At 46.0% G+C, this 27,407-nt stretch overlaps 1 protein-coding gene across 5 annotated transcripts; it reads left to right on the forward strand.

The window, feature by feature from the left end:
• The first annotated feature begins 1,020 nt into the window (after positions 1-1,020).
• NPM2 (nucleophosmin/nucleoplasmin 2) lies at positions 1,021-23,596 on the forward strand. 5 transcript variants are annotated; one of them, XM_041765332.1, is made up of 8 exons: positions 1,058-1,545; positions 1,652-1,737; positions 1,886-2,011; positions 20,931-21,024; positions 21,998-22,191; positions 22,368-22,402; positions 23,261-23,294; positions 23,379-23,596. In XM_041765332.1, exons 1-8 carry the CDS (start codon positions 1,365-1,367, stop codon positions 23,421-23,423), a joined length of 795 nt encoding a protein of 264 aa, XP_041621266.1. In that variant the 5' UTR covers positions 1,058-1,364; the 3' UTR covers positions 23,424-23,596. The 5 variants fall into 5 exon arrangements, with proteins under 5 accessions (XP_041621263.1, XP_041621264.1, XP_041621268.1 ...); XM_041765331.1 differs by having other exon boundaries at positions 1,157-1,545; positions 21,995-22,191; XM_041765334.1 differs by lacking the exon at positions 22,368-22,402 and having other exon boundaries at positions 1,054-1,545; positions 21,995-22,191.
• The last annotated feature ends 3,811 nt before the right edge of the window (positions 23,597-27,407 follow it).

Raw genomic sequence — 27,407 nt, forward strand, 5'->3', positions numbered from 1 at the left:
GACAGATGCTCAACCACTGATCCCCCCGCCCAGGTGCCCCAAATTATACACTTTAAACGAATGCATTTTGTATATAAATTATTTCTCAATAAAGTTGATGTGTTAAAAAGGGGGAGGAGGAGCTGATTCCTGCACAGCAGAAGCTCCAGTCAAGGTTCCAGAGACATATATCTAGTTCCTATAGCACCATTTTTGGCAAAGACTATCGTTTCCTTTTTTTTTTCTTTTAAAGACTTATTTATTTATGAGAGAGAGAGAGGCAGAGACACAGGCAGAGGGGGAAGCAGGCTCCATGCAGGGAGCCCGACGTGGGACTCGATCCCGGGTCTTCAGGACCACAATCTGGGCCAAAGCCGGTGCTAAACCGCTGAGCCACCCGGGCTGCCCAAGACTCTCATTTCCTTATTGGAAAGCATTGAACGCTGTAGGTAGGTGAGAAGTTTCCTGGATGGGAGTGAAGGATGCAAGTGCAATGAGATCAACTATGCTTCATTTAAGGGAAAGAAGGAGGGAGGGAGGGAGGGATTAGAGCTTAATCAGAGAGATCCCTGTTTTCTTCTGACTCCCAGGGATGTCACAGGAGGGAGACAGGGGGGTTGTGGGCAGATGACAAACCTCCTGCCCCTCACCACGCCCACCCCACGCAAACATTGCCTGCCCCGCTGTGCCCTGCGAGCCGCCGCTCGCTGCTCCAGGACTGGCCCCCCTCGAGGGTGTGGGTCGTGCGTTCCCCACCCGCTGCCGCGGCGGCCTCTGTGACCAAACGCATTCGCCCTCCTGCTGGCCCGGGAGAAATCCTCCTCGGGGAACAGGGCTCTTCCTCTCTGGGGACCGTGACCCTGGGGTCCGGGCCTCCTGGCCTTGGAAAAGGCCCACACCTGGGGGGAGGGGGAGGGGGAGGGGGAGGGGGAGGGCGGGCGGCGCAGGGAGCCTCGCGGCCGCTTCCCCCCGCGTGGCCGGGCCGTCCGCGCCGGGCAGCCTCCCCCAGCAGGCCCCGGCGGGTCCCCAGGGGCCGCCAACGAGGCGCCCGCGGCCGGGGCCCGGAGCAGCAGCAGCACCTCCACCTGCGAGCGCGTTAGAAATGCAAAGCGCCCTGGGCGGTCCCAGCCCGGCGAGCGGAGCCCCGCGCAGGTGGGAGGGGCGGAGCCTCAGCAGGCCGCCAGGTGCGCGCGGGCAGCAGGGGGAGGGATGGCGGAGCCGACTGCGGCAGGGGGGCCCTCCTTTAAGGCTGGGAGGCGCCCCTGCCGCGCCCCGCGGGCCTCCTGACAGCCGGCGGGACCCGGCCCTTTCCAGCCCCGCGACCTCGGCGCCCAGGCGCCCAGCGCCCCGCGTCCCGCCGGCCAGGGGCTCGGGATCCGGGGGGGATGCGGGGCGAGCGGGGCGAGCGGGGCTGGGGGCCCGGCTCGGCTCACCGCGGACGCCCCTCCCGCACAGCCGCCGCGCCCCCCGCGCCCCCCGCGCCCCGCGCGCCCCCCGCGCCCCGCGGCATGAACCTCAGCAGCAGCAGCAGCGCTGCCGGGAAGGCGCCCGCAGCCGTGCTCTGGGGTGAGCGAGGGCCCGGCTGCCCCCGAGCCGGGGGGGCGGGGGGGGGGCGGAGAGCCGGGGAGCCCCCTCCCCCTGAGCCGGCCCCCTCGCTCCTCTCCCTTCTCAGGCTGTGAGCTAACCCAGGAGAAGCGGACCTGGACGGTCCAACCCCAGAAGGAGGGCAAGCAGGACTGGAAGCTGCTGCTCTGTACGGTGGGTGCCGCCCCCCCGCCCCCCGCCCCCGGGAAGGGCGGCGCCTGCAGCCCGAGGGGCCTGCACAGCTGCGGGGGGGGGGGGGGAGGGGGACTCCCCGGGACCAGACCCCCCGGTGGTGAGGGGGCCTGTCTTCAACCGCCCTCAGATTTGCTTGGGGGAGAAAGCCACAGAAGAGGTGAACCTGGTGGAAATCCTGCCCCCGGCCAGCCCGGACGACAAACAGGCCAAGCCCATCACCATCGCCTCGCTCCAGGCCTCCGTGCTACCCATGGTGAGCCTCTCCCCCCCGGCTCCCGAGACTGCCCGCCCTGGGCACCTGCTCGGGCCTCACCCCCAGGGTGCGGATGGACAGGCCCAAAGAGGGGGTACAGGCCTCCTGCAGGGGGGCAGCGCTGCCAGAGAGGCCCTGTAGCCCATAACCGAGAGCCCTGGGTTTAGGAGGCAGAGAGCCCCACTTCCATCCCAGCCCACCCTTTCCTAGCTGCGTGACCTTGGGCAAGTCCACCGCTCTGCAGAATCACCTTTTTTTAAAAAGTTTTTGATGCTGGTGAGAGGACACTGTTGATGACTTCTATACTGATTGTCCATCCAGAAACTCTCTTATTTTTTCTAATAATTTATCATGAGTTCTCTTTGCAAGTCATCATTGTTAATGGCATTTTTTTGTGTCTTTTTTTAATCTGACTATGCTGCCTAGGGTCTCCAGTATAATATCGGGTAAGATTATAACGGTAAATGTCCTTGTTTCATTCTTGGGGTGTGTGTGTGTGTGTGTATCATGTATATTTTTATAGCTTATTTATTTGAGGGTGTGTGGGAGCATGGTGGGGAGGGGCAGAGGGAGAGGAAGAAAAAATCTTAAGCAGACTTGGAGCTGGTGCAGGGCTGACCCTGAGATCATGACCTGAGCAGAAACCAAAAGTCTGCTGCCTAACTGAGCCACCCAGGTGCCACTATATGTATATTTTGAAAGGAATGCTTCTAATGTTTCTCCACCAAGTATGACGTGTTTGGTAAGTCTAGTCCTGCTCTGCCTTTTAAAACTGGGATTTCTTCATTTTAATCGTAAATGGTTATCGAATGCTTTTCTATTCAGGTGACCATAAGCTCTTTTTTCTTTAACCTGTTCATGTAGTAAGTTATATTAATAGAATACTATTCAACCAACTTTGCATTCCTGACAAACACTACTTGATCATACTATAAATTTCTACATTTGCTTTGCTAATATATTAAAACTTATATAAAAAAAATCCCTTATATACTCAGGAGTTTATAGGCCAACATCACTTATCTTATTTGGGTGTCAAGCGATACTAGCCTCTTGAACTAGGGGATGTAGTGTTCTCTCCTTCTATGTGGTGGAACAGTGAATGTGAGACCAATGTCCTCTGTCCCTAATCCGGGAGGTTTATCTGTAAAACTGCCCTCAAACCCTTTTTTCCCTTCTATCTATGAGATTTCCCTAGACCATTCCTTGCCAGGGTTTTAAAGACCATTTATGCAAATGAACACTCTGGTATTTATTTCTGCCACTCTCTTTCATGCTCCAAATCCTCTGTCCAACTCAATATATTTAATAGGTATCTAAGAGATAACCCATACTTAACAAATCCAAATCCAAACTCTTGATTGTTATCTATAATCTCTTCCCCCACCCCCAAACCTGATCCTCTCCCAGGATATAATTGCTCTTCCAGTTAATCAGGACAAAAACTTCCTTCTCAAACACTGCATATCATCAGCAAATCCTGTTGGCTCTACCTTGACAGTATACACCAGTCTGACCACCTCCCTTCTATACCCTGGTCTGGATGACCATTACCTCTTGCTCAATTTTATTGCAGGGCCTCCTATCTGGTCTACCTACCTCAACCCTTGGTTCCTTATAGTCTGTCTATTCCAGGGTTCGACAAACTGCAGGATTAAACCCAGCCCAATGCCTATTTTTGTAAATAAAGTATTATTGAAACACAGCCACACTCTTATGCCTGCCTATTTTCCCTTGGTAACAGCAGAACTGAGTCATCTCCACAGAGACCGTATGGTTCATAAGCCTTAAATATGTATCAAATACAGAAAAAAATTTCCCCAACCCCTGGTCTATTCTATGCACAGCTGCCAGAAGGATCCCTGTATTGTGGGGTTCTTTTGTTTGTTTGTTTGTTTTTTTAGCATTTAAGTGATCTCTACACCCAATGTGGGGCTCAAACTAAGACCTCAAGATCAAGAGTTACATATTCTTTGGACTGAGCCAGCCAGGTACCCCTAGAAGGATCCTTTTAAAAGTCAGACCATGTTGCTTCTCTGCTAGAACAGTTAGGCCAGTGGTTTCCCATTTCACTTAGGATGAAATCCAAGATCATTTATGTTCTAGCCCACAAAAACCTCTCTCAATTTCAACCTCTGCTACTCTCTGCTCCCTAACCCTGTTCAAACCACGCTGGCTTCCTTGCCTGTGCCTTGGAAATTCCAAACATACCCCCTCCTAGGTAGGAGTCTGGCATTTACTGTTCCGGTGCTAAGGACACACTTGCCTCCCACTTCAGTTCAACTTTATTCATATGTCCTCTCACTGAAGAAGTCTTCCCTGACTACAGACAGCACCCCCTCTTCCTATCCTTCCATAATCACTTTTCCTCCCCATGGGACCCGTCACTGGCTCAGTCTTCATATGTGCCTTGTCTTTCTCCCCAGCCAGGATATAAACTCTAAGACAGCAAAGACCACCTATTTATTTATTGCTTTTGCCACACTACCTATGTAATAGTGTCTGGTGTATTGGAGAAACTCAACATACAATTAGTGAATACGGAAGTGAACAAACCATATGGGACTGGTTTGATTTTATTTTTTATTCTTTGGTTTGATTTTAAACTATCGTCATTTCATAGTTTTAGGTCTCAATGTTTCCCTTTCTTTGAGTCAGTTCTTGTATCTGCTCTTTTGAGATATAATTTATATATAATAAGATTCACCAATGCTAAGTATACCCCCTGATGCATTTGACAGATGTATGTAATTGTGTAGCTACCACGACAATCAAGGTAGAGAAAATTTCCATCACTCCCCCCCAAAAAAAATTTCCTCATGCCTCTTTGCAGTCAGCCCTTTCCCCCTTCCACGGTCTCTGGCAACCATTGATCTACTACTTTCTGTCTCTATAGTTTCTAGAATTTCATTTCAACGGAATCACACAATGCGTGGTCTCTCATACCCAGCTTTTTTCACTTAGCGTAACGCTTTTGAACTTCATGCTGTTGGTGAAAGAATCACATGCTCCTTTTTTATATCTGAGTGATAATCTGTTCTACAAATACATATATACGTCGAGATTTATTCATTCACTTGTTAATGGATATTTGGGTAGTTTCTAGTTTTATACTACCATGAATAAAGACTGCTATGAGCATTTGAGTGTATTTGTAAGCACATATGTATGTTTTCATTCCTCTGAAATTGAGTTAATTTCATTCCTCTGAATTGAGTAAATACCTAGCAGTAGAATTACAGGATCATACAGTCAGCCTATATTAAACTTTATTCCGCCTTCCCATCCTCTTGCATATGTTCGACTTTATACAAAACTGCCAAGCTATTTTCCAAATTACTATACCATTTTGCATTCCTACCAGCAACGAATGAAAATTCCGGTTGTTTCACATCCTTACCAACACTTTGCATTGTCAGTCTTAATTTTAGCCATTCCTGTGTGTGTGTGTGTGTGTGTGTGTGTGTGTATTGGCATCTCATTGTGGTTATTATTTACATTACTTCTTAGGGTGTTTTTTTGACTAAAAAAACCCTCTTTTGCAAAAAGCCTGTTTAGATATTTTTCCCATTTTAAAATTGAGTTATTCTTATTAAGCTGTGGAAGTTCTTTATATACTTTGGATACAAGTCTTTTATCAAAACTATTTCAGGGGCAGCTGAGTGGCTTAGTCAGTTAAGGATCTGCCTTCAGCTCAGGTCAGGATCTCAGAGTCCTGGGATTGAGCCCCAGGGAGTCGTCTTCTCCCTCTATCCCTTTCCCCACTTGTGCTCTCTTCTCTCTCTCAAATAAAATCTTTAAAAATGTATTTATTTCATATATTTTCTCCTAGTACATGGCTTGCTTTTGCATTTCATAATCATTTTTTTGAGGGCCACAAGTTTTTAATTTTTATGAAGTCTAATTTAACATTTTTTTTCCTCTTTTTTTTTAAAAGATTTTATTTAGGGACATCTCGGGGGGCTCAGTGGTTGAGCGTCTGCCTTTGACTCACGTCGTGATCCTGGGGTCCTGGGATTAAGTCCCACATCGAGCTCCCCACAGGGCACCTGCTTCTCCCTCTACCTATGTTTCTGCCTCTCTCTCTGTGTCTCTCGTGAATAAATAAATAAAATCTTTTCAAAAAAAAAAAAAAGATTTTAAGAGAGAGAGCAAGTGTGCACATGTGCAAGTGCATGAGTGGGGAGAGGGAGAAGCAGACGCTGTACTGAGCAGGGAGCCTGCTGTGGGGCTGGATCCCAGGACCCTGAGATCATGACCTGAGCCAAAAGCAAAGGCTTAACTGGCTAAGTCACCCAGCCCCTGAAATTTTTTTCTCATATGGTTCGTGTGTGTGTGTGTGTGTGTGTGTGTGTGTGTGTGTCCTGAGAAATCATTGCCTAAACTAGGTCAAAAATGTTTTTTTCTAAATTTTCTTCTAGGAGTACTATTGTTTAACTCTTAGAGTCAATGATCCATTTCTTTCTTTCTTTTCTTTCTTTCTTGATTTTACTTATTTATTCATGAGAGACAGAGAGAGGCAGAGACCTAGGCAGAGGGAGAAGCAGGCTCCCCTCTGGAAGCCCAATGTGGGACTTGATCCCAGGACTCCAGGATCACGACCTGAGCCAAGCTCAACCACTGAGCCACCCAGGTGCCCCCAATGATCCATTTCAAGATAATATTTTTTGCCTGATATAAAGTACGGATAGAGAAACAAGTTTAGCAAGTTGATATCCAGTGCTTAGTACCACATTTTTTTTTAAGACTGTCCTTTCACTATACAATTTTGTTGGGATTTTGGTACAAATCAGTTGCCTGCCTATGTATGCATATATTTCTATATTCTATTCCACTGGTTTACTTTTTACCTTTACTCTCATAACAGAGTGACTTAATTATTGTAGTTTTATAGTAAGTCTTAAAATTAGTGTGAGTCTTCCAACTTTGTAGTTCTTTTCCAAATTTGTGTTGGCAATGCTATGGCAATGCTAGGTCCTGAGCATTTCCATAGAAATTTCAAAGTAGGTTTTCTTTACAAATCAGTCTGTTGAGATTTTGAATGAGGTTGTATTGAGTCTATGGACTCCTTTGAGAGGAATTGGCATCTTAGCAATTTTGAGTCACTAATAACTGAACATATGTTTCTCTATTTGTTTATGTCTTTCACTTTTCATTCTAACGTATGTCTTTAACTTAACTTTCCTATTATTTTGTAGATTTCAGGGAACTGGTCATGTACATACTTTGTAAAATCTACCCCAACATTTGGGTGCTATTGAAAACAGCATTAATGTACTTATTGAAAGATAATTCATGTGCCATAAGCTGCACCTGTGAAGGTCGACAGTCAGATGGTTTTTAGTAAATTAAGGGTGGCGTAACCATCACAATCTAAGTTTAGAACGTTTTTGTCACCCCAAAAAGTAACCCCATACCTACTAGCAGTCACTCCCTACCTCCTACCCCTGCAGCACTAGGCCACCATTAATCTGTTTTCTGTCCTTCTAGATTGGCCTGTTCTGAGCAGTTCATATAAATGGAATCATAAAATATATGGTCTTTTGTGACTGCTTCTTTCACATAGCATAATGTTTTTAAGATTCATCTATGCTATAGCACACAACAGTACTTTCTTCTTATTGCCAAATGATATCCATTGTATGAACCACATTTCATTTATTCACTCAGCAGTTGATGGACATTTGTTTTATTTCTACCTTTTGGCTGTTATGAATACTGTTGTGAACATTCATGCACAAATTTCTGTATAACATGTTTTCATTGCTCTTGATCATGTACCTGGGAGTACAATTATTAGGTCACATGGTAGCTTTCCGTATATAACATTTTGGGCAACTGCCAGATTGTTTTCCAAAGCAGTCTCACCATTTTACAATACTAACAGTGTGTGAGGATTACAATTTTCCCACATCCTTTCAATACTTGTTATTGTCTGTAATTTTGACTTGTTGTTTTATTGGGTGTGAACTGGCAGTTCAATGTGGTTAATTTTTTTTAAAGATTATTTATTTATTTATTTATTTATTTATTTGAGAGAGAGAGAGAGAGAGAGAGAAAGAGCAGGGGGAGGAGCAGAGGGAGAAGGACAAGCAGACTCCACCCTGAGCTAGGAGCCTGATGCAGGGCTGGATCCCAGGACCCCAGATCATGACCTGAGCTGAAATCGAGAGTCAAATACTTAACCGACTACACCACCCAGGTGCCCCCAATGTGGTTTTGATTTGCTTTGCCTAATGACTCTTTTGATTCGTCATTTGTGTATCTTTTTCAAAGTATTGTCTCCTTAGGGGTTTATTCATTTTTTTTAATTGTGTTTGAGTTTGATATTTTAATATTGGTCTTTAAATCATAGTTTTTTTATATACTCTGCGTACAAGCCCCTTATCAGACGATTTACAAATATTTTCTCCCATTTTCTGAGTTGTCTTCTCACTTTCTTGATGATGTCACTTGAAGCACAGAAGTTTTTAATTTTGATATAGTTCAATCTACATGTTTTGTTGCTTGTACTTCTGGTGTTGAATCTAAGAAACTGTCACCTAATCAAGGGTCATGAAAATTTGATTCAATATTTTCTTCTGGGAGTTTTATAGTTTTAATTCTTATCATTAAGTCTCTGGGCCATTTTGAATTGTTTTTGTATATAGTATAAAGTATACAAATGGTCGGCTGACTGGTTGGCTCAGTTAAGCATCTGACTTCGGCTCAGGTCTTGGTCTCAGGATCCTGGGATCAAGCCCTGGGTTGGGCTCCCTGTTCAGCAGTGAGTCAGTTTCTCCCTCTCCCTCTGCCCCTACCCCTTCCCCTCCAATTGTGCTCACATCGTTGCTTGTTCTCTCTCAAATTTTTTAAACGTTTAAAAATGAATAAATAAAACCCCTTTTTAAAAAAAAGGAAGTACCCAAATGACATTTTAAAATTTCATTTTATCATTGTTCAGTAATAGTATAGTTATGTAATTGTTTTTTGTCTTATCTGACCTTGCTAAATTTGCATATAAGTCCTAGCAGCTTTTTGTTGATTCTTTAGAATTTGTTATGGATTTATTCATGTCATCTGTAAATAAAGTCAATTTAACTTCCTGCATTTCTTTTTCTTGCCTTCCTTCACTGATGAGGACTTCGAGTATAATGTCGAATAAAAGTGGTAACAGCAGGTCTATCCTTGCCTTCTTCCAGCCTATTACCATTAAGACAGATGAAGGATTTTTTTTTAAATAATTTTTTTAAAGATTTTATTTATTAATAGAGACAGAAAGAGAGAGAGAGAGGCAGAGACACAGGCAGAGGGAGAAGCAGGCTCCATGCAGAGAGCCTGATGCGGGACTCGATCCAGGGTCTCCAGGATCACACCCTGGGTTGCAGGCGGCGCTAAACCACTGTGCCACCAGGGCTGCCCGATGAAGGATTTTTATAGATGTCCTATATGAGGATGAGGATGTTGCCTTCTACTTCTAATTCCCTGAGCTATTTTAGCTATTTTATTTTATTTTATCATGAATGGATGTCAAGTTTTGTCCAAGAATTCTTTTCTACATCTATTGAGGTTATTTTTTTCCTTTACCCTGTTATGTGGCAAATTACATGTATTGATTTTTCAATTTTTATTTCTTTTCATTTTAGTTTAGTTTTTTTTTTTAATTTTAAGTATGCTCTATGCCTAACATGGGGCTTGCACTCACAATCTATCGATAAGTAAAAAGATAATACATCATGACCGAATGGGATTTATCCCAAGAAGGTAGGTATAGTTTTATGTATTGCTGAGTTCCATTTGCTAATATTTTGTTACAGGTATTTGTGTTGGGGTGCCTGGCTGGCTCAGTCAGTAGAGCATGTGACTCTTGATCTCAGAGTTGTTAGTTCAAGCCCCGTTTTGGGTTTAGAGATTGCTTAAAATCTTTGAAAAAAATATTTGTGTCTATATTTATGAGCAACATTGGACTGCAATTTTCTTGTCATTTTTTGTTTCTGTCTGATTTTAGTATTAGGGAATACCGGCACCATAAAACGAGAAGGAGGATATCCTCTTCTGTTTTTTTTTTTTTTTAAGATTTTATTTATTTATTCATGAGAGACACACAGGGGCAGAGACATAAGCGGAAGGAGAAGCAGGCTCCCCACAAGGAGCCTGATACGGGACTCGATCCTGGATCCCGGGATCATGCCCTGAGTCGAAGGCAGAGACGCTCAACTGCTAAGCCACCCAGGCGTCCCCCTCTTCTGTTTTCTTAAACCATTTATGTAACTTTAGTATTATTTTTTTCTTAAATGTTTTGGTAGAACTCGTGTGAAGCAACCTGATTAACTACAAGTTAAATTTCTTTACTAGAGCTAGACAATTTGGGTTTTTTTTTTTTCCTTAAGAGAGCTTTATGTCTTTCGATCAATTCTTCCGTTTTGTCCACGTTGTCAAATTCGTTGGCATAGAGCTGTCCATAATATTCCCTTCCTCTTCTGTAAAGTTTGTAGTAGACTCTATTCTTTTGTTTTCAATATTAGTAATTTGTGTCTTCTCTCCCTTTTCACTGTACAATCTGCTTACAGGTTTAATATTTTTATCCATCTTTTCAGGAACCTGCTTTCAATCTCACTTTTATTGTTTACTCACTTTTGTATTTTATTGATCTCTGTTCTTTATTTCCTTTCTTATATCTGGGACACAGAGAGAGAGGCAAAGACACAGGCAAAGGGAGAAGCAGGCTCCATGCAAGGAGCCCGTCGCAGGATTTGATCCCGGGACTCCAGGATCACGCCCTGGGCCAAAGGCAGGCGCTAAACTGCTAAGCCAACCCCCTCTGGGTTTGTTTGGTTTTTTTTAAGAGTTTATTTATTTATTTATGAGAGACAAAGAGAGGCAAAGACGTAAGCAGAGGGAGAAGCAGTCTCCCTACAGGGAGCCCAGTGTGGGACTCGATCCCAGGACCCCTGGATCATGACCCCGAGCAAGTGCTCAACCACTGAGCCACCCAGTACCCCCTATTTGGGTTTTAATTTCCTCTTTTTCTAGTTTTTCAAGGCAGAATCTTACATTATTGATTTTTTTTTTCAGCCTTTATTCTTTTTCTGGTACAACCATTTCATGCTCTGATTTCCTTCTAAGCACCTTTCTGACTTCATCCCACTAATGTTGATAAGTACAGTTTTCATTTTCATTCCATTTAAATTATTTCATAGTTTTCTTCTTTAGCCGCTGGGGTGTTTAGAAATATGTATGCTTTTAAATTGCCAAATAGGAATTTTTAAAGATTCTTTTATTGATTTCTAGTTTGTCTCATTGTGGTCTGGAAAATATTCAATCCTGTGTTAATATTTTACTCACGATCCTGAGGTCAAGACCTGAGCTAAGATCAAGAATAAAATGTTTAACTGACTGAGCCACCCAGATGCCCCTTAAGTTTTATTTATTTTAATAACCTTTACACCCAACATGAGGCTTGAAATCACGACTCTGAGATCAAGAGTCACAGACTCTTCTGACTGAGCCACCCTAATAGTCTATATTTTAAAGAGAATAGAAATTAGAATAAAATGTTGTTATATTTACCATTTCTGCTACTCTTCATTCCTTTGTGTAGAACTCTAGGTTGACTTTTTTCTCTTCAACACTTAAGAACATTGCTCCATTACCTTCTAGCTTGCATAATTTGGATAAGTCTACTAGTATCCTTGTCTTCATTCCTCTGTATGAAATGTCCTTTATTTCCCCTCTGGCTGCATTAAGATTTTATCCTTAACACTGGTTTTGAGCAATTTATAAAATGCCTTGAGGTTCATTGTTTTCATCAAATTTGGAAATTTCAGGGCGTGGTCCCGGAGTCCCAGGATTGAGTCCCATATTGGGCTCCTTGCATGGAGCCTGCTTCTACCCTCTGCCTATGTTTCTGCCTCTTTCTCAGTGCCTCTCATGAATAAATAAATACAATCTTTAAAAAAAAAAATAGATCCCGGTATATTTGCCCAGTTTTCCCCAAGTAACATTTTGTAAAACTGTAACATTGTTGCAGTATATGACATTCAATGTAATATAGCATCAAAACGAGGATATTGACATTGATACAATCAGGCCATCTTGTTCAATACAATTTCATCACCTAAATTCATATATTTAGCACCACTGTGGGAAACAACAGAGATCCCTCATATCACCCTTTTATAACCACACCCACCCCCCTTCTGGGTCCTGTTCTATCCCTAACCCCTGGCAACTACCATCTATTCTCCATTTCTGAAATTTTGTTCTAGAAATAGTATCATACATATGGAACTTTTTTGGAACAGGCTTGTGTTTTTTTTTTTCCAGTGTAATCTGGAGTTTCATCCAAATTGTTGTGTATATTCTTTTTTTTTTTTTTTTTTTTTAGGATTTTATTTATTTATTTATTTATTTATTTATTTATTTATTTTTGAGAGACAGCATGAGCAGGGGAGAGGGGTAGAGGGAGAAGCAAACTCCCAGCTGAGCAGGGAGCCAGATGCGGGACTTGATCCCTGAACCCTGGGATCATCACCCAAGCCAAAGGCAGAGCCTTAACCAACTGAGCCACCCAGGCATCCTGTGTATTCTTTTTATTGCTAAGTCTTATTCCATGGTATCACTGTACCACAGTTCAACCATTCATCCCTGGGAAAACTGAGCTGATTCTACTCTGGGGCTGTTATGAAAAAAGCTGCTATAAACATTTGTGTAGAAAATTTTATATAAGCATAAGTTTTCCTTTCTCTGGGATAAATTCCCAGGAGTACAATTGCTGGGTCATATGGTGGTTTCATGCTTTCTTTTTAAAATGCCCAACTATTTTCTAAAGTGGCTGTACCATTTTACATTTCTACCAGTAATGCATGAGTGATTGCCTTTTTCTGCATCCTCACCAACCTTTAATGCTGTCACTATTTTGTTTTTAGCCATTCTAAAATGTGTGCAGTGACATCTCATAGTGCCTTTAAGTTTCATTTCCCTAGTGGCCAATGATGCAGATCATCTTGTCATGTGTCTATTTGCCATCTGTGTATTCAGTAAAATGTCTGTTTATGTCTTTTGCCTGTTTTTTACTTGGGTTGTTTTGTGCCTGTTGGGTTTTGCTAATTCTTTATAGATTCTAAACACTAGTCATTTGTCAAACCTATGGTTTGTAAATATTTTCTCTCCAGTTACTTGTCTTCTTATCCTTTTCCAATGAACCTTTATGGGAAAAAAAATTTTCATTTTGATGAGGCCCATCTTATCAGTTTTCCTTTTATGATTTTTGGTTTTAAGCCTAAGAACTCTTTGACCGTTCCAGGACCACAAAGATTTTTCTTTTTTCTTTTTTTTTTTTTTTTTTTTGTCCAGAAGTCTTATTGTTTTATGTTTTACATTTAAATCCATGATCTGGGGCAGCCCAGATGGCTCAGCGGTTAGCGCTGCCTTCAGCCCAGGGCGTGATCCTGGGGCCCCAGGATCAAGTCCCACATTGGGCTCCCTGCATGGAGCCTGCTTCTTCCTCTGCATGTGTCTCTGCCTCTCTCTCTCTGTGTCTCTCATGGATGAATAAATTTTTAGAAGTCTTAAAAAAAATAAATCCATGATCTGTTTAGAGCTAATTGTTGTGTAAGTTGTGAGGTTTAGGTCAGATTTCACTTCTTTGCCTCTGGACATCCAGTTGCTCTGGCACCATTTGTTGAACAAGCTGTCCTCCCTCCCTTTAACTAATTGTGCACCTGCATCAAAAATCGGTTGCTCATGTTTGTGTGGATCTATTTCTAGGTATTCTGTTTTATTGATCTTTGTGTCTCTCCTTCCAATACTGTAGTCTTGATACTGCAGCTATATTCTTACGTTAGACTATGTCCTTGGTGCGTATGATTTACGCAATTATCTTTTTCATAAACTAACATTGGTTCTTTGTTCCTAAAATGCTTAGTGGATTAGAGCTTACATCATCTGCTATTAGTTTTCCAGTTTTCTCTTAATATTCATTTTCCTCTATTCTTTAGTAATGGAATTCATGACTCTTAGTGGGCCACAGGCTACTGAGAATAAAGCATGGCCATGAAGGTCTGGCCAATGGAATGTAAGCAGAAGTGGTAAAGTATCCTTAAAGAGAGTTTTTTTTTTTTTTAAGATTTCATTTATTTATTCATGAGAGACAGAGAGAGAGGCAGACGTACAGGCAGAGGGAGAAGCAGGCTGTCTGCAGGAACCTGATGTGGGACTCGATCCCGGACCCTGGGATCATGCCCTGAGTCAAAGGCAGATGCTCAACCACTGAGCCACCCAGGCATGCCTTAAAGAGATCTTGTGGTCATTTTTATCCTTTCCTCCTTCCTGCTAGCTGGAATATGGATGTGATAGCTAGAATGTTTGCAGCCATCCTCGCCCAGAAGGTGGAAGGCCATGTATTAAAGATGGTGGAGTAACACAATACAAAGAGCCTGGATCCCTGGTGATTGAAGAGCAGTATACCCACAGCTGACCACTTATCTTCAGATTTAGTTTATGTGACAAGGAAACGAGCTTCTATGTTGTATAAGCCCCTGGTATTGAGTTTTCTGCTGCTTGTTACCAAACCTAATCCTAACGAATACAACTAACTTCATTTTTGTAAGGACTCTGTTTTTTCTTAGCAGTTTTAGGTATACAATAAAGTTGAGATGAAAGTACATACAGAGAGTTCCCATATGCCACCTACCCCCACGCATACACAGCCTCCTCCATTTCCAGCATCCCACACCAGATGGTACAACTAGCTTCATTTTTGTTTTAAATAGGTATGCTTGCAATCACAGAGACCCAATACAGGGACTCAAAAACATTCAGGATTCATTTCTGTCTTGGATAAAAGACATACAGAGATAGGCAGTATAAGGCCGGTAAGCTGGCTCCATGGTCACCAAAGACTTGGTCTTCTCTTTCTCTTCTTGGTTCAAAACTTCCATGCTCAAAATTGTCTTAAAGTCCAAGAAGGCTGCTGTAGCTCCAGCTCTCACTTTTGCATTTAGAGTAATCAGCAAGAAGAAACAGGGGGAGACCAAAGGGACTTTACTAGGTTCTCTGTCTCCCTCTTCTAGAGTCTTCACACAAGCACCACCCACCAAATTCTGCCTACAACTCATTGGTCCAGAAATTAATAACACAGCCACAGCCATACTGTGTTTCCAGTACAGGAAACCGGATACAGTCTTCATGGTGCAGTATTTGAATAATATCAGGGCATAGTTATTATGGAAAAAGGAAAGAATAGATATTGGATGAGCCAAGAGAAGTTTTCTGCACACCTGGTACATATGCTTTCACATCTTTTCTCAAAATTTCTGTGTGCTTATATTTTAGATATGTATCTTATAAGCAGTAAGTAGCTATGATTTTTTTTGTTTTTGTTTTTTAAGATTTAATTTTTTAATTATTCATGAGAGACAGAGAGAGAGAGGGGGGGGGGGGGCAGACACACAGGCAGAGAAAGAAGCAGGCTCCATGCAGGAAGCCCGATGTGGGACTTGATCCAGGGACTCCAGGATCATGCCCTGAGCTGAAGGCAGGCTCTCAACCGCTAGCCACCCAGGTGTCCCAGGATCTTGTGGTCATTTTTATCCTTTCCTCCTTCCTGCTAGCTGGAATATGGATGTGATAGCTAGAATGTTTGCAGCCATCCTCGCCCAGAAGGTGGAAGGCCATGTATTAAAGATGGTGGAGTAACACAATACAAAGAGCCTGGATCCCTGGTGATTGAAGAGCAGTATACCCACAGCTGACCACTTATCTTCAGATTTAGTTTATGTGACAAGGAAACGAGCTTCTATGTTGTATAAGCCCCTGGTATTGAGTTTTCTGCTGCTTGTTACCAAACCTAATCCTAACGAATACAACTAACTTCATTTTTGTAAGGACTCTGTTTTTTCTTAGCAGTTTTAGGTATACAATAAAGTTGAGATGAAAGTACATACAGAGAGTTCCCATATGCCACCTACCCCCACGCATACACAGCCTCCTCCATTTCCAGCATCCCACACCAGATGGTACAACTAGCTTCATTTTTGTTTTAAATAGGTATGCTTGCAATCACAGAGACCCAATACAGGGACTCAAAAACATTCAGGATTCATTTCTGTCTTGGATAAAAGACATACAGAGATAGGCAGTATAAGGCCGGTAAGCTGGCTCCATGGTCACCAAAGACTTGGTCTTCTCTTTCTCTTCTTGGTTCAAAACTTCCATGCTCAAAATTGTCTTAAAGTCCAAGAAGGCTGCTGTAGCTCCAGCTCTCACTTTTGCATTTAGAGTAATCAGCAAGAAGAAACAGGGGGAGACCAAAGGGACTTTACTAGGTTCTCTGTCTCCCTCTTCTAGAGTCTTCACACAAGCACCACCCACCAAATTCTGCCTACAACTCATTGGTCCAGAAATTAATAACACAGCCACAGCCAACTGTGTTTCCAGTACAGGAAACCGGGATACAGTCTTCATGGGTGCAGTATTTGAATAATATCAGGGCATAGTTATTATGGAAAAAGGAAAGAATAGATATTGGATGAGCCATGAGAAGTTTCTGCCACACCTGGTACATATGCTTTCACATCTTTTCTCCAAAATTTCTGTGTGCTTATATTTTAGATATGTATCTTATAAGCAGTAAGTAGCTATGTTTTTTTTTTGTTTTTTGTTTTTTAAGATTTAATTTTTTAATTTATTCATGAGAGACAGAGAGAGAGAGAGAGGGGGGGGGGGCAGACACACAGGCAGAGAAAGAAGCAGGCTCCATGCAGGAAGCCCGATGTGGGACTTGATCCAGGGACTCCAGGATCATGCCCTGAGCTGAAGGCAGGCTCTCAACCGCTAAGCCACCCAGGTGTCCCAGTAGCTATGTTTTGTTTTAATCCATCTGGTCAATATAGTCTGCTTATGTTTACTGTGATGCTAATATACTTGGGTTTGTTTGTAACCTGTACTTTGTGCTTCTACATTCCTTGCTTTTTCACGTTTTGTTTTTCTTTTTTCTCCTTTTTCTTTTAGTAGGTAAAGGTTTCTTTTCCCCTACTCTACTAGTTTGGAAGCTGTTGAATCTCCTTCTGATTTTTATTGGTTCTCCTTAATTTTTTAACAATCATGCATGATCAGTCTAAAATCAATATTTTATTCTTGCCCCCCAAACAATCCAGGGAGATTTTCCAGTTACCCTCTTCTTAACTTATATGTCGTTATCATGAAATGTCTTAGCTTCAGCTTGTTTTTCTTTTCTTTTTTTAAGAGTTTATTTATTTATTGAGACACAGAGAGAGGCAGAGACACAGGCAGAGGGAGAAGCAGGCTCCATGCAGGGAACCCGACGTGGGACTTGATCCCAGACCTCCAGGACCACACCCCGGGCTGTAGGCGGCGCTAAACCGCTGTGCCACCAGGGCTGCCCCAGCTTCAGCTTGTTTTAAACCCACTCCATACTTGTCATTAACTAGAATGATTTTATTTTACAGTAATGCTTACTTTGTTGACCAAGGTGCTTGCTCATCACTGCTGCTTGTATCCATTTCTTTTCTCTCCATGTAATTGTCCTCTTTTTTAAAAAAAATTTTTCTTTAAATTCAGTTTAGTTAACATATAGTGTATTATTAGTTTCAGAGGTAAAATTTAGTGATTCATCAGTTGCATACAACACTCAGTGCTCATCACATCCTGTGCCCTCCTTCACCATCACATCCTGTGCCCCTGCCCATCACCTAGTTACCCACCCACCCCCACGCACCTCCCCTCCAGCAACTCTCAGTCTGTTCCCTAGAGTTAACAGTCTCTTATGGTTTGCCTCCCTCTCTGTTTTATCTTAATTTATTTTTCCTTTCCTTTCTCTATGTTCACCTGTTTTGTTTCTTAAATTCCACATGAGTGAAATCATATTGTATTTGTCTTTCTCTGTCTTATTTCACTCTAGTTCCATCCACATCATTGCAAATAGCAAGATTCCATTGTTTTTGAGGACTGAGTAATATTTGTGTGTGTGTGTGTGTGTGTGTGTGTGTGTGTATGTGTGTATAAATATCTTTATCCATTCATCTGTCGATGGACATCTGGGCTCTTTCCATCATTTGGCCATTGTGGACATTGTTGCTCTAAACATTGGGGTGCAGCTGCCCCTTCAAATCATATATTTGTATCCTTTGGATAAATACTTGGTAGAGCAATTGCTGGGTCATAGGATAATTCTATTTTTAACTTTTTGAGGAAACTACATACTGTTTTCCAGAGTGGCTGTGTAATTGTCATCTTTTTGAGACTTCATTGAGTAGGTCTGGGAGGAGTTGGGCTTTGCCTGGAAATATCTTTATTTTACCCTCATTCCTTCATGGTAGTTTGGCTATGATAATTCCACGTACAGAGGTAGTTTCCCTCAGAACTTTGATGATTCTATTCTTCTAGCTTCTGATATTGCTGTGGAAACCCTCTGTCATCTGGTTATTGTCCCTTTTTGGGAAATCTGTCTTTCCCAAAGACAGATTTTAAGTTATTTTAAGATTAACTCTTTGTGAGCAGCCTGGGTGGTGCAGCGGTTTGGCGCCACTGCAGCCTGGGGTGTGATCCTGGAGACCCGGCATCGAGTCCCACGTCGGGCTCCCTGCATGAGCCTGCTTCTCCCTCTGCCTGTGTCTCTGCCTCTCTCTCTGTCTCTCTGTATCTCTCTCTCTCTCTCTCTGAATAAATTAAAAAATCTAAAAAAAAAAAAAAAGATTAACTCTTTGTTTTTGCTACCCTCCATTTCACAATGGGATGTTCAGGTGTACGTTTATTTTTATTCGTCTGTTCAGGACTTAGGTTTCCTGGACATGAGAATCTGTGTCCTTGATTGTTTCCAGAAGCTCTTGGTTATCACTTTGAATATTGACTCCATTGTTTCTCATCCCTTGCTGTGACTAGATGCATGTTGGATCTGCTCATTCTGTCTTCCATACCTCTCAGCTTCTCTCCCATATTTTGTCCATCTGTCTTCTGGGCTGCGTACTGGGCAGCTTCTTCATAGCGTGATCCCAATTCCCTGGCCTTTGCTTTAGCTGGTTTATTCAGCTTTCTAACCATCTGTTCAGTCTAGAAGCTGCATTTGGTTCTTTTTATTTCTCAAACTACCTATTCTTATGGTTCTGATTCCTACTTTTGTTTATTTGATTTTCATCAGCCTGATTTCATAATTGTTCAGGCTGTTATTCCTTTTACCTCACGTTCTTGCTTGTGCTAGTCTGGGGTCATTTTTGTCCCTTCTGCTCACTCTAGCAGGATTGTGTCTTGTCATTATTTTAGATGGGGAGTTGTCTTCAGGGTCTTGTTTTTTTACCCTGAAAGAATACCATGGGAAGATAATTGACAGTGCCCCAAGAAAATAGTTTCATGTCGGTGTCTGTCATTGGCCCCAGGAATGTCATCACCAGCTTGGGATTTTAGACCAGCTTCTTGACTGGGTAGTCCTCACCAAGTGAATTCAAACTTTGTGTGAGAGGTACAGCCATGGGCTTTTAAGTTCTCACAGGTTTAGTTTCTCTTCTTTTATTACCCTTGCATTTCTTTGTTACCTTCCTTCATTGGAGTGGGGGGTGGGGGGTGGGGATGCCTACTAGGTTGCTTTGGAATTCTCTGGCCCCCTACCCTTACCCTGAACATGGAGCTTTTTAGTGAGGTACAACCCTTGGAGGGTCCTAGCTTCCACGCAACAGCTCCTGACAGCGCTCCTCTCTTGAGCCCAGGCCCTGCCCCCTGTCTCTGAGTGTGTGTCTAAACTCCAGGCCAGAGCTGTTTTCGGGGGCATTTCCCCCCAGCTGCTACAGCAACAGGCCTAGTGCATGGTGCCCTTCTTCCTGGATCATGGGACCACTTTCCTCTGTCTTACTAGTCAGCCATGCAATAACCACATTGGAGTGCATTCTATCCAGCATCTCTAAGTGCTGATGGCTGCAGAGTTTCAATTCTCGCTTATCTCCTTCCTGTATGAGCCCAAAATTCTAAATTAATCTCCCTAAGCTTCAGCTCCCTCCTCTGTAAAGTCATGGCACCTCCGTTGCAGGATTGCTATGAAGGGTTAGGTGAATAAGGCAGGTGCTTAGCACTGGGCCTGGTACACAGTAGGAAGTCAATAAATAGGAGTATCATCATTGATACTCTAGGACATTTGGAAAGTTTGGAGAAGTATAAAGAAAAATATCGTACTATCCACTGAAAATTATGGTCCACACTTAATAGAAGTCTAACTTTATTTGTATGTATATCCATGCACTACTCGTACTGTTCATATCACTTTGTGTCTGCTTTTCTCATTTGTTTAGTGTCTTATTCAGGTTGGTTGCTGTAACAAAATACCATAGACTAAGTGGCTTAAACAACAAACAATAAAAAAAAACATTTATTTTGTCACAGTTCTGGAGGCCGGAAGTCTGAGACCAGAGCACCAGCATGGTCAGATTTTGCAGCTGGCTGGCGGCTCTATCTCTTCTCACTTGGCAGAGAGACACAGGGAACTCTCTGGTCTTTACAAGGGCACTAATCCCATCATGAGGGCCCAGCTCTCATGACCTCATCAAATCCTAATTACCTCTCAAAGGCCCCAGCTCCAGATATCCTCAGTCTGGAGGTGAGGGCTTCATCTAGGAACCTGGGGACACAATTCAGTCTGTGGCAATCAGACCTCTCTAACAGCTGCCCCTCAGCTTGGAAGCCCGTCTGTGATCTTCTACAAGAACGGGGTTATCAGATTCACATTATTCTCCGACAGGATCCACCTTGACAGGAAAGGCCAGGGATAACCTCAGTGGTCCAGAGAACCTGTAAAGTGTGTGTACTCGGGGTTTGGGAATACATTCTGAGTGTTTCTGCCAGAGACCTGCACCCCCACCCCCTGCAGCTGCCAGGGCTGAGTGAGTCCATCTTCTCTTCTCTGTCCTTGTCCCTCCCTTCTCCCCTCCCCCTGCAGGTCGTCATGATGGGATTGGAGCTTTCTCCTCCAGTTACTTTCCAGCTCCGGGCTGGCTCTGGACCTGTGTTCCTCAGTGGCCAGGAATGTTACAGTAAGTGGAGCTTGGACCTGGGGAAGGTCTCAGAGTACAATGCCTAGCACAGGGCCAAGGAGGGACCAGGTACCCAAGAACTAGAGAGATTCTTGAATCATTAGTAAAAATCCCTAAAGGCAGTATGATTCCCAGTAGTCTGGACTGGAAGTCCTCCTTTACCTTCCTGCTTCTATGGGCTGAAGTCCCCTTGCCTGTAACACGGGGGCAGGGCTATACTTGGTTTCATCTTCAAAGAACAGTTGTGAGGAATGAATGGGATATTCAGGAAAAAGCAGTTTGCATGATGCCTAGTACTAGCCCGCACTTAGAATGTTAGCTGCTGTGAGGGGCACCTACCTGGGTGGCTCAGTGGCTGACCGTCCGCCTTTGGCTTGGGTTGTGATCCCAAGGTGTTGGGCTTCCTGCAGGGAGCCTGCTTCTCCCTCTGCCTGTGTCTCTACCTTTCTCTGTGTGTCTCTCATGAATAAATAAATAAAATCTTTTTAAAAAAATGTTAGCTGCCATGAAGCATGAAGCTGGAGGAGTAATATGGCTCCCAACAAACCACTGTGCTATTGACTCTTTCATACCCTTCTCTGTCCAATTGCGCCTCTTTCATCAGAGTACTGTCCTATCCCAAAACCCTGGCAGGCTCTACTTCCCTTTGGATGAGATCTGAATTCCTTGGCTACTGTTTCGGGTTCCTCCCTTTGCTGGCACATCCCATCCGCCCTCACCATCCTGACTCCTTCCCAGCCAGAGCCGCAGCTGGCCACTTCCCCTGCCTTCGTCTGCACACCCCCAAGCTTTCTGGGGTTCTGGGCCCCTCAACCCCCTTACCCTTCATTTTGGCAGAAAGGTCAGAAAGGGTCCATAGGAGGCGGCAGGTGCTGGCTTCCCTGGGGCAGCTCTGAGAGCAAGACCCAGGGCGGACCAGGAGCTAGGCAGAGAGCTGTAGCTCCACGGCCCTGCCCCCTTTCCATGCTAGTAGACGCTGCAGACGTATCCTGGGAGGAAGAGGAGGAGGACCCTGAGGAGGAGGAGGAGGAAGAGGAGGAGGAAAGTCACAGTGATGAGGTTGATGATGACGACGATGACGACGATGATGTAGATGTGTCCCTAGAGGAGACCCCTGTTAAACAAGTCAAGAGGCTGGCGTCCCAGAAGCAGACAAGTGTTGCCAAGGTGAGGGAAGGGACCCCCAGAGGCTCCTCAGAAACCTGGGCCAGCCCTGCCGAGTGGAGTGTGCCTGAGTGTGTGAAGCCTGGACGGGACCCGCCAGGGGCGTCTGCTCAGCCCTGGGCCCACCCTAACCCCCTGACCCTCTAACCCTCCCAATAACGCTTGTGTTTGGTTCCCAGAAAAAAAGGATGGAAAAAGAAGAGGAGGCAGTGAGGTAACTCTTTCCATCTACTAACTTGGCCGACACCTTGTAGCGGGGGTGTATGGGGCTACAAAGAGCCTGGCGTGTGTGCACACGGGTATGAGTGCCCAGGTGTGCTGCCACTGCTGGCTGGCATGACCTTTTTTGAAAAGCATTAAAATATTCTTACCTTCTGCCCTAATTCCACTTATGGCACTTCCTTCCGAAGGATGCCGTCCAAAATAGGGGTAAAATGATATGCACTAAGAAACTTATCACTGCATTATTCAAGTAATGGTGAAAAATGGAAGCATTCTCAATATCTACCAATATAGCAGTTGATGGAGCCATGTCACATGTTCCCAATGGAATGGGACATAATGCCTATGAGAACATGGCATCCTGGAAAGTGCTTATAGAATTTTTTAAAAAACAGGATATTAAGTCATTTTCATGTTGCTTCACATGTTTTTAGAAGAAAACAAAGCAAAAAGCCCTCAAAGGAAACACACCAAAATGTTAGAACTGGTAGGAAGTAGAGAAAATAAGTAATTTAATCCCCATTTGCTGTATTTTGTGCAATGTAGTTAAACATTACTTTTGCCATGAAAAAGGCCTATTTGTGATCAGTAAAAGAAAGCAGATGGAAGCCTGAGAAGAAAAGGACATCTTGTTTAAAACAGCGAAAAAAATAAATAAATAAATAAAACAGAGAGCGGTCCCGGGCAGGTGACAGGTGGGGAGGTGAATTCTGCAGCTTCCAGCTCCCCAGGCCACAACCCCCTGCTCTCAGCATGAGCATTAGGAGGGTCTGGGCTACTGGGGTCCGGCTGAGCTCTCTCTCTTTCCCACCCTCATCCCCTGTCCCTGCCCCGCCCCGCCCCCTTCCAGACCCAGGCTTAAAGACCAGAGTCCTGTGAAAAAGGTGAGTATCAGAAGAAGGGGGGCTGGTCCTGGGGTCCAGGGGGAAAGGAGAGTGGGACACTGGCACCCTCCTTTCTATCCATAGGCCAAACCCACACTCAAACCTAAAAAGCCAGGATCCAAGAAATGAGGAGCCAGGAGTGGCCTGGCTGCGGCGACCCCAGGTCTCCCCACCCAGCCTCTCTCCACCTGAGTCTGAATGGGATGGAGCTGCTGAGGCCAACACGAGAGGCCCTCGCCCCAACTCTCAAGTGTTCAGCGGGACCTGGAGCTCCAACCTCAGGGCCATTAATAAAGTTTGCTTTGCCAGGACCTTGTTTCTGCCATCTGTTCCCAGGGGCCGGCCCTCGAGCAGTCTGGCTGCAGCGCGCCCGCGTTCCCGGTAGAGGGCGGCCACGGGCCAGCACACCCCGACCTGGGGGCCCAGCCAGCTGCCTTCTGCTCTACTCCTTTATCTCCCTCCTTCATCCTCAAAGTCCCACCCACTCCCACCCTCCCCCACCCCCAGCTTTGGGGGGGGAAACAAGTATCTCAACCCTTTGCCCAGCTTCAAATTTCTGCCCCTGGTCTGAGGAAGGGAGCCCCAGCTGGTGTGGGTCTTCTGGTGTCCACACTCCCTTCTGGCTGGCTGGTGTTCCAGGGACCAAACCAAAGGACCAGAGCTGCCTGCCCCTGTCAGACTGGTCTCAGGATCTTCTCTCCTGGTGCAAACCACATCTGTCCACTATCAAGTCCATAGAACGTCTCCTGGAACCTCAGAAGCACGATGCTAGTTCTGCTCTCCAGGCTTGCATCCTGTTCAGGCTGAGCTCCTGCTCATTTGTGTGAAGATCTGTGTCAGGCAGGAGCCCAGAGGCCTGTTCTTTCAAGGAAACCCTCCCAGACAGGGCAGGTGAGGTGGGCTTTTCAGAGGCTGTAGAGGGCCTCTTACAGGAGGTGGACTCCCATGCTAGGCCTCTCCCAGGGCAGCTCTGGGAGCCACAGGAACAGGGTTCACCAAAGTGTTCAGGGAAAGCAGTGGGGGATAGGCAAGGGGGTGAATGACCCATTGCGTGGCTCTGGCCTCCTGCCCTCTCCCAGGCCTGGAGCCTGATTCACCCATCAGGACACACAGAGCCCCCACTTGGGGTTGTACTTGCAGGGTCCCTGCTGGGCTTCTCCCTGGCCCTCCCCCACACTCCCACTGGCCCAACCTAAAGTGGGCCAATGGGGAGATGGCCCTGCCTCTCTCCAGGATCCCTAGGCAGGGTCCCCAGAGGGTTGGAGCTCTTTGAAGCCTGCACAGGCAGGTCAGCAGCCAGGCCCAAGTGCTCCTGTTCAGCTTCAGCTTCTCTTCATGCCAGAGAGACGGAGGAGGGTAGGGCAACCATTCTTGTTGCTCGCTCTCTACACCCTGGGAGACGGGTGTAGGCATTGAGCACCCCCTCTGACAAATGAGAATGAGCCACTGACCTCGGGTCGCCCAGATAGTGACAGGGGACGTCAGTTCACATCTGGCTCCAAGTGGGCAGCAGGCGTTCACCATGGCCTCGTGACACAGGGTAGACAAATCCCTCACATCAAGTCACGTACAGTCTAGTGGAAACCAAAGCCACCAAGAAAATGTCAGTTACTGTCCAGTGCTTTGGAGGAAACGAAACAGGCTCCCTTCCAGGCTGGAGAAGTACCGTTGAGATCAGAGGAAGTCCCTCAAAGGAGAAGAGTGCCGAGAAGGGGGCGGCAGGCCTCGTGAGTAGCTGCCAGAAGGACCCTCGTAGGAGCAGAAGCCAAGAGTGCAAAGGGCCTGAGGAAAGCGCAGGCTTGGAGGCCTGAACAAAAAGGAAGTTGTCATGATTCTAGTAATAAGGTGTTGGGAGTGAGGTGCTGCTCCGAGTGCCTCACTACAGTAACCCGGTTTCTCAGGCCTGGAAAGTGAGGCACAGGGGGGCAAAACAACTTGCCCCCAAGGCCGCACAGCTGGTGGAGGAGCCAGGGTCCACCACCAGCTCTGGTCTTGAACCGCACAGCAGCCAGAGACGTAGGACATCTCAGAAGCGGAAAGCAGGAGTGGGCATGACGTCCCCCGGGCAGCTGGGACCCTGGCAGGGGCGGCCCCCAGCCAGCTCTAGCGAAGCAGGGATTCGCAGGGGGCACTTCCCTTTGCCTCCACCCAGCAGACCCGGCCCGGGGTCCAGAACAGCTAACCAGCTGATTTCATCTCCAAGTGCTGGCAGGCAGTAGGGATCACACAGCAAGGATGGAGGGCTCCCCGTATTGTAAGGGCCCCTGTGCCCTGCCCTGCCCAAGCCCCAGCCCCAGCCCTTCTGTTTTTCGACAGGAAAAGGGTGGGCTGGGGTCGAAGCAGGTGGTGACAAGTGGCAGGTCTGCAGGTGGTTTCTGCGGGCTCTGTGTCTGCACCAGCTGGGCTGTTAGAAGGAGCAGGCGTGAGACGCCTCAGCTGGGGGGTGTTGAACTTGGCACTGGGGGGGTGAGGATTAACCAAGGCAACCCAGGCTACTTCTCACTTCCCTTACCACCTCCTGCCACCTCCCCCCATAAATGTTAATGAACCCGACCCTTCTGCCTCCCAGCTCCTCTAGTCAAGGGAGAGAGTGGGTCAAAGTTGAGATAAACCGAATCTGGACCACATAAGGGGGTCTAGGCCCCTTGCCCCCACTCTTTTGGCACTTGATACTTTTCAGGGAGCGTCCACCTCAGTTGATGCTCGTGGTGGTGGCAGTTTTGACAGCATCAGTAATGGCCATTTTGTTTTTATAAATTAGAAAGCTGACACCAGAGAAGTGAAGGGACTTGCGGTGGGTCACGCAGCCCGGAGAGGACAGGACCTGGGGATGGGGAGAAAAATCCATGGAACACTCTCCATGCTGCCTCGCCTCTTAGAGCCCAGCACTGGCCTTCCCATAGGGGTAAAGGAGCAAGCTGAGTCAGAAAGCCAGGCCTGCAGGTGCACAAATGGGAAGGGACAAGGAGCAGATGTCGCACCATGAAACTGGCTACCCAGCCATGCCCCAGAGCCCCCTGGCACCGGCCCCTGGCTGAGCCCCAAGGCCAAGCTTGACTGCTGGCATCTGTTACCATGGAGACCCAGGCCGGGCTGGGGGGCTGGCCAGTGACAACAAGCCCCTCCCCCACCGACAGGAACCAGGCACTCAGGCTCAGAGGGCAGAGGACTGGAGCCCAGACAGCGCGCTAGGTGGCACTCCCCACACCTGACTCTTGATTTAATTCCATCCCCCAGCTCACCCACCCACCCCAAACTCCAAGCCTGAACTGTCCTTCCAGCACTTGCTCTCTCACCTGTCATCCCAGGACTGAGGGCCGGAGGGGGTTGCCCTGAGTCCCCCACCTGGGAGCTAGCAGCTGGTGAGACGTGGGGGAGGTCACAGGCTCCCCAGGAGACAGAGCTGGAGCAAGCACCAACCACAGCAGAGACGTAGATTCAGGAGCTTCCGCAGAAGAGACAGAGTTTAAATTGGGCCCCAAAGGGAACAAATGTGGAAAATGGAAATGATCGGGAACATCAGTCAGGGCGAAAGCAGAGAAGCAGCTCAGGCTGGGGCATGCTCAGAAAATGATGAGCACTGGACTGGGAGTCTGGGCACCTGGTAGCTTGTCCGAGTCACGCCACTCACTCACTAGCTGCGAGACCCCCCTGGGCCTCACCAGTGGGTGAGGCGGCTGGACCAGATGCAGAATGTCTAAGACCCCTTCTGGTTCTGACACTATAATTCCAGTATGGTTCCAACCAACCCTGGACTCCCCCAGGGACAGGGCTACCACTGCACCCCCAGGCCAGTGCAGGCTCAACAGGGCCCTGAGCCCCTGCAGGGCACTGGGGCGGAGCTGGGAGCCAGGTGCTGGGGCTGGACAGCTGGAGGTGGCCAGGAGGTGGCCTTGGGGCTGGTCTGTGGGGGGGGAGGGGTGGCAGACAATTTTGTGGATTGACGTAGCTCAGGAAGGTGAGAAGGAGGCTTGGAGGTGAGAGTTTCGCCCTCCTGCTCATCTCTTTAGGTAAATACATCCACCACCAGCATTTCCCCTTCTCTCTCCATCCTGGGGGCACTTAGACCTCCGGGGAGCCCAGAGCTGATGTGTGAGCTCTGCTTCCCTATGC

Source organism: Vulpes lagopus, chromosome 8 (assembly GCF_018345385.1).
Source record: "Vulpes lagopus strain Blue_001 chromosome 8, ASM1834538v1, whole genome shotgun sequence".
Taxonomy (NCBI): Eukaryota; Metazoa; Chordata; class Mammalia; order Carnivora; family Canidae; genus Vulpes; species Vulpes lagopus.

What these genes read in the sequence shown, in the direction of transcription:
- NPM2 (XM_041765329.1), top strand. Translation starts at nt 1,365, where the DNA reads ATGCGGGGCGAGCGGGGCGAGCGGGGCTGGGGGCCCGGCTCGGCTCAC. An exon ending in GCCCGCAGCCGTGCTCTGGG is followed by an intron (nt 1,546 to 1,651) that starts GTGAGCGAGGGC and finishes CTCCCTTCTCAG; the next exon opens with GCTGTGAGCTAACCCAGGAG. An exon ending in GGAAGCTGCTGCTCTGTACG is followed by an intron (nt 1,738 to 1,885) that starts GTGGGTGCCGCC and finishes AACCGCCCTCAG; the next exon opens with ATTTGCTTGGGGGAGAAAGC.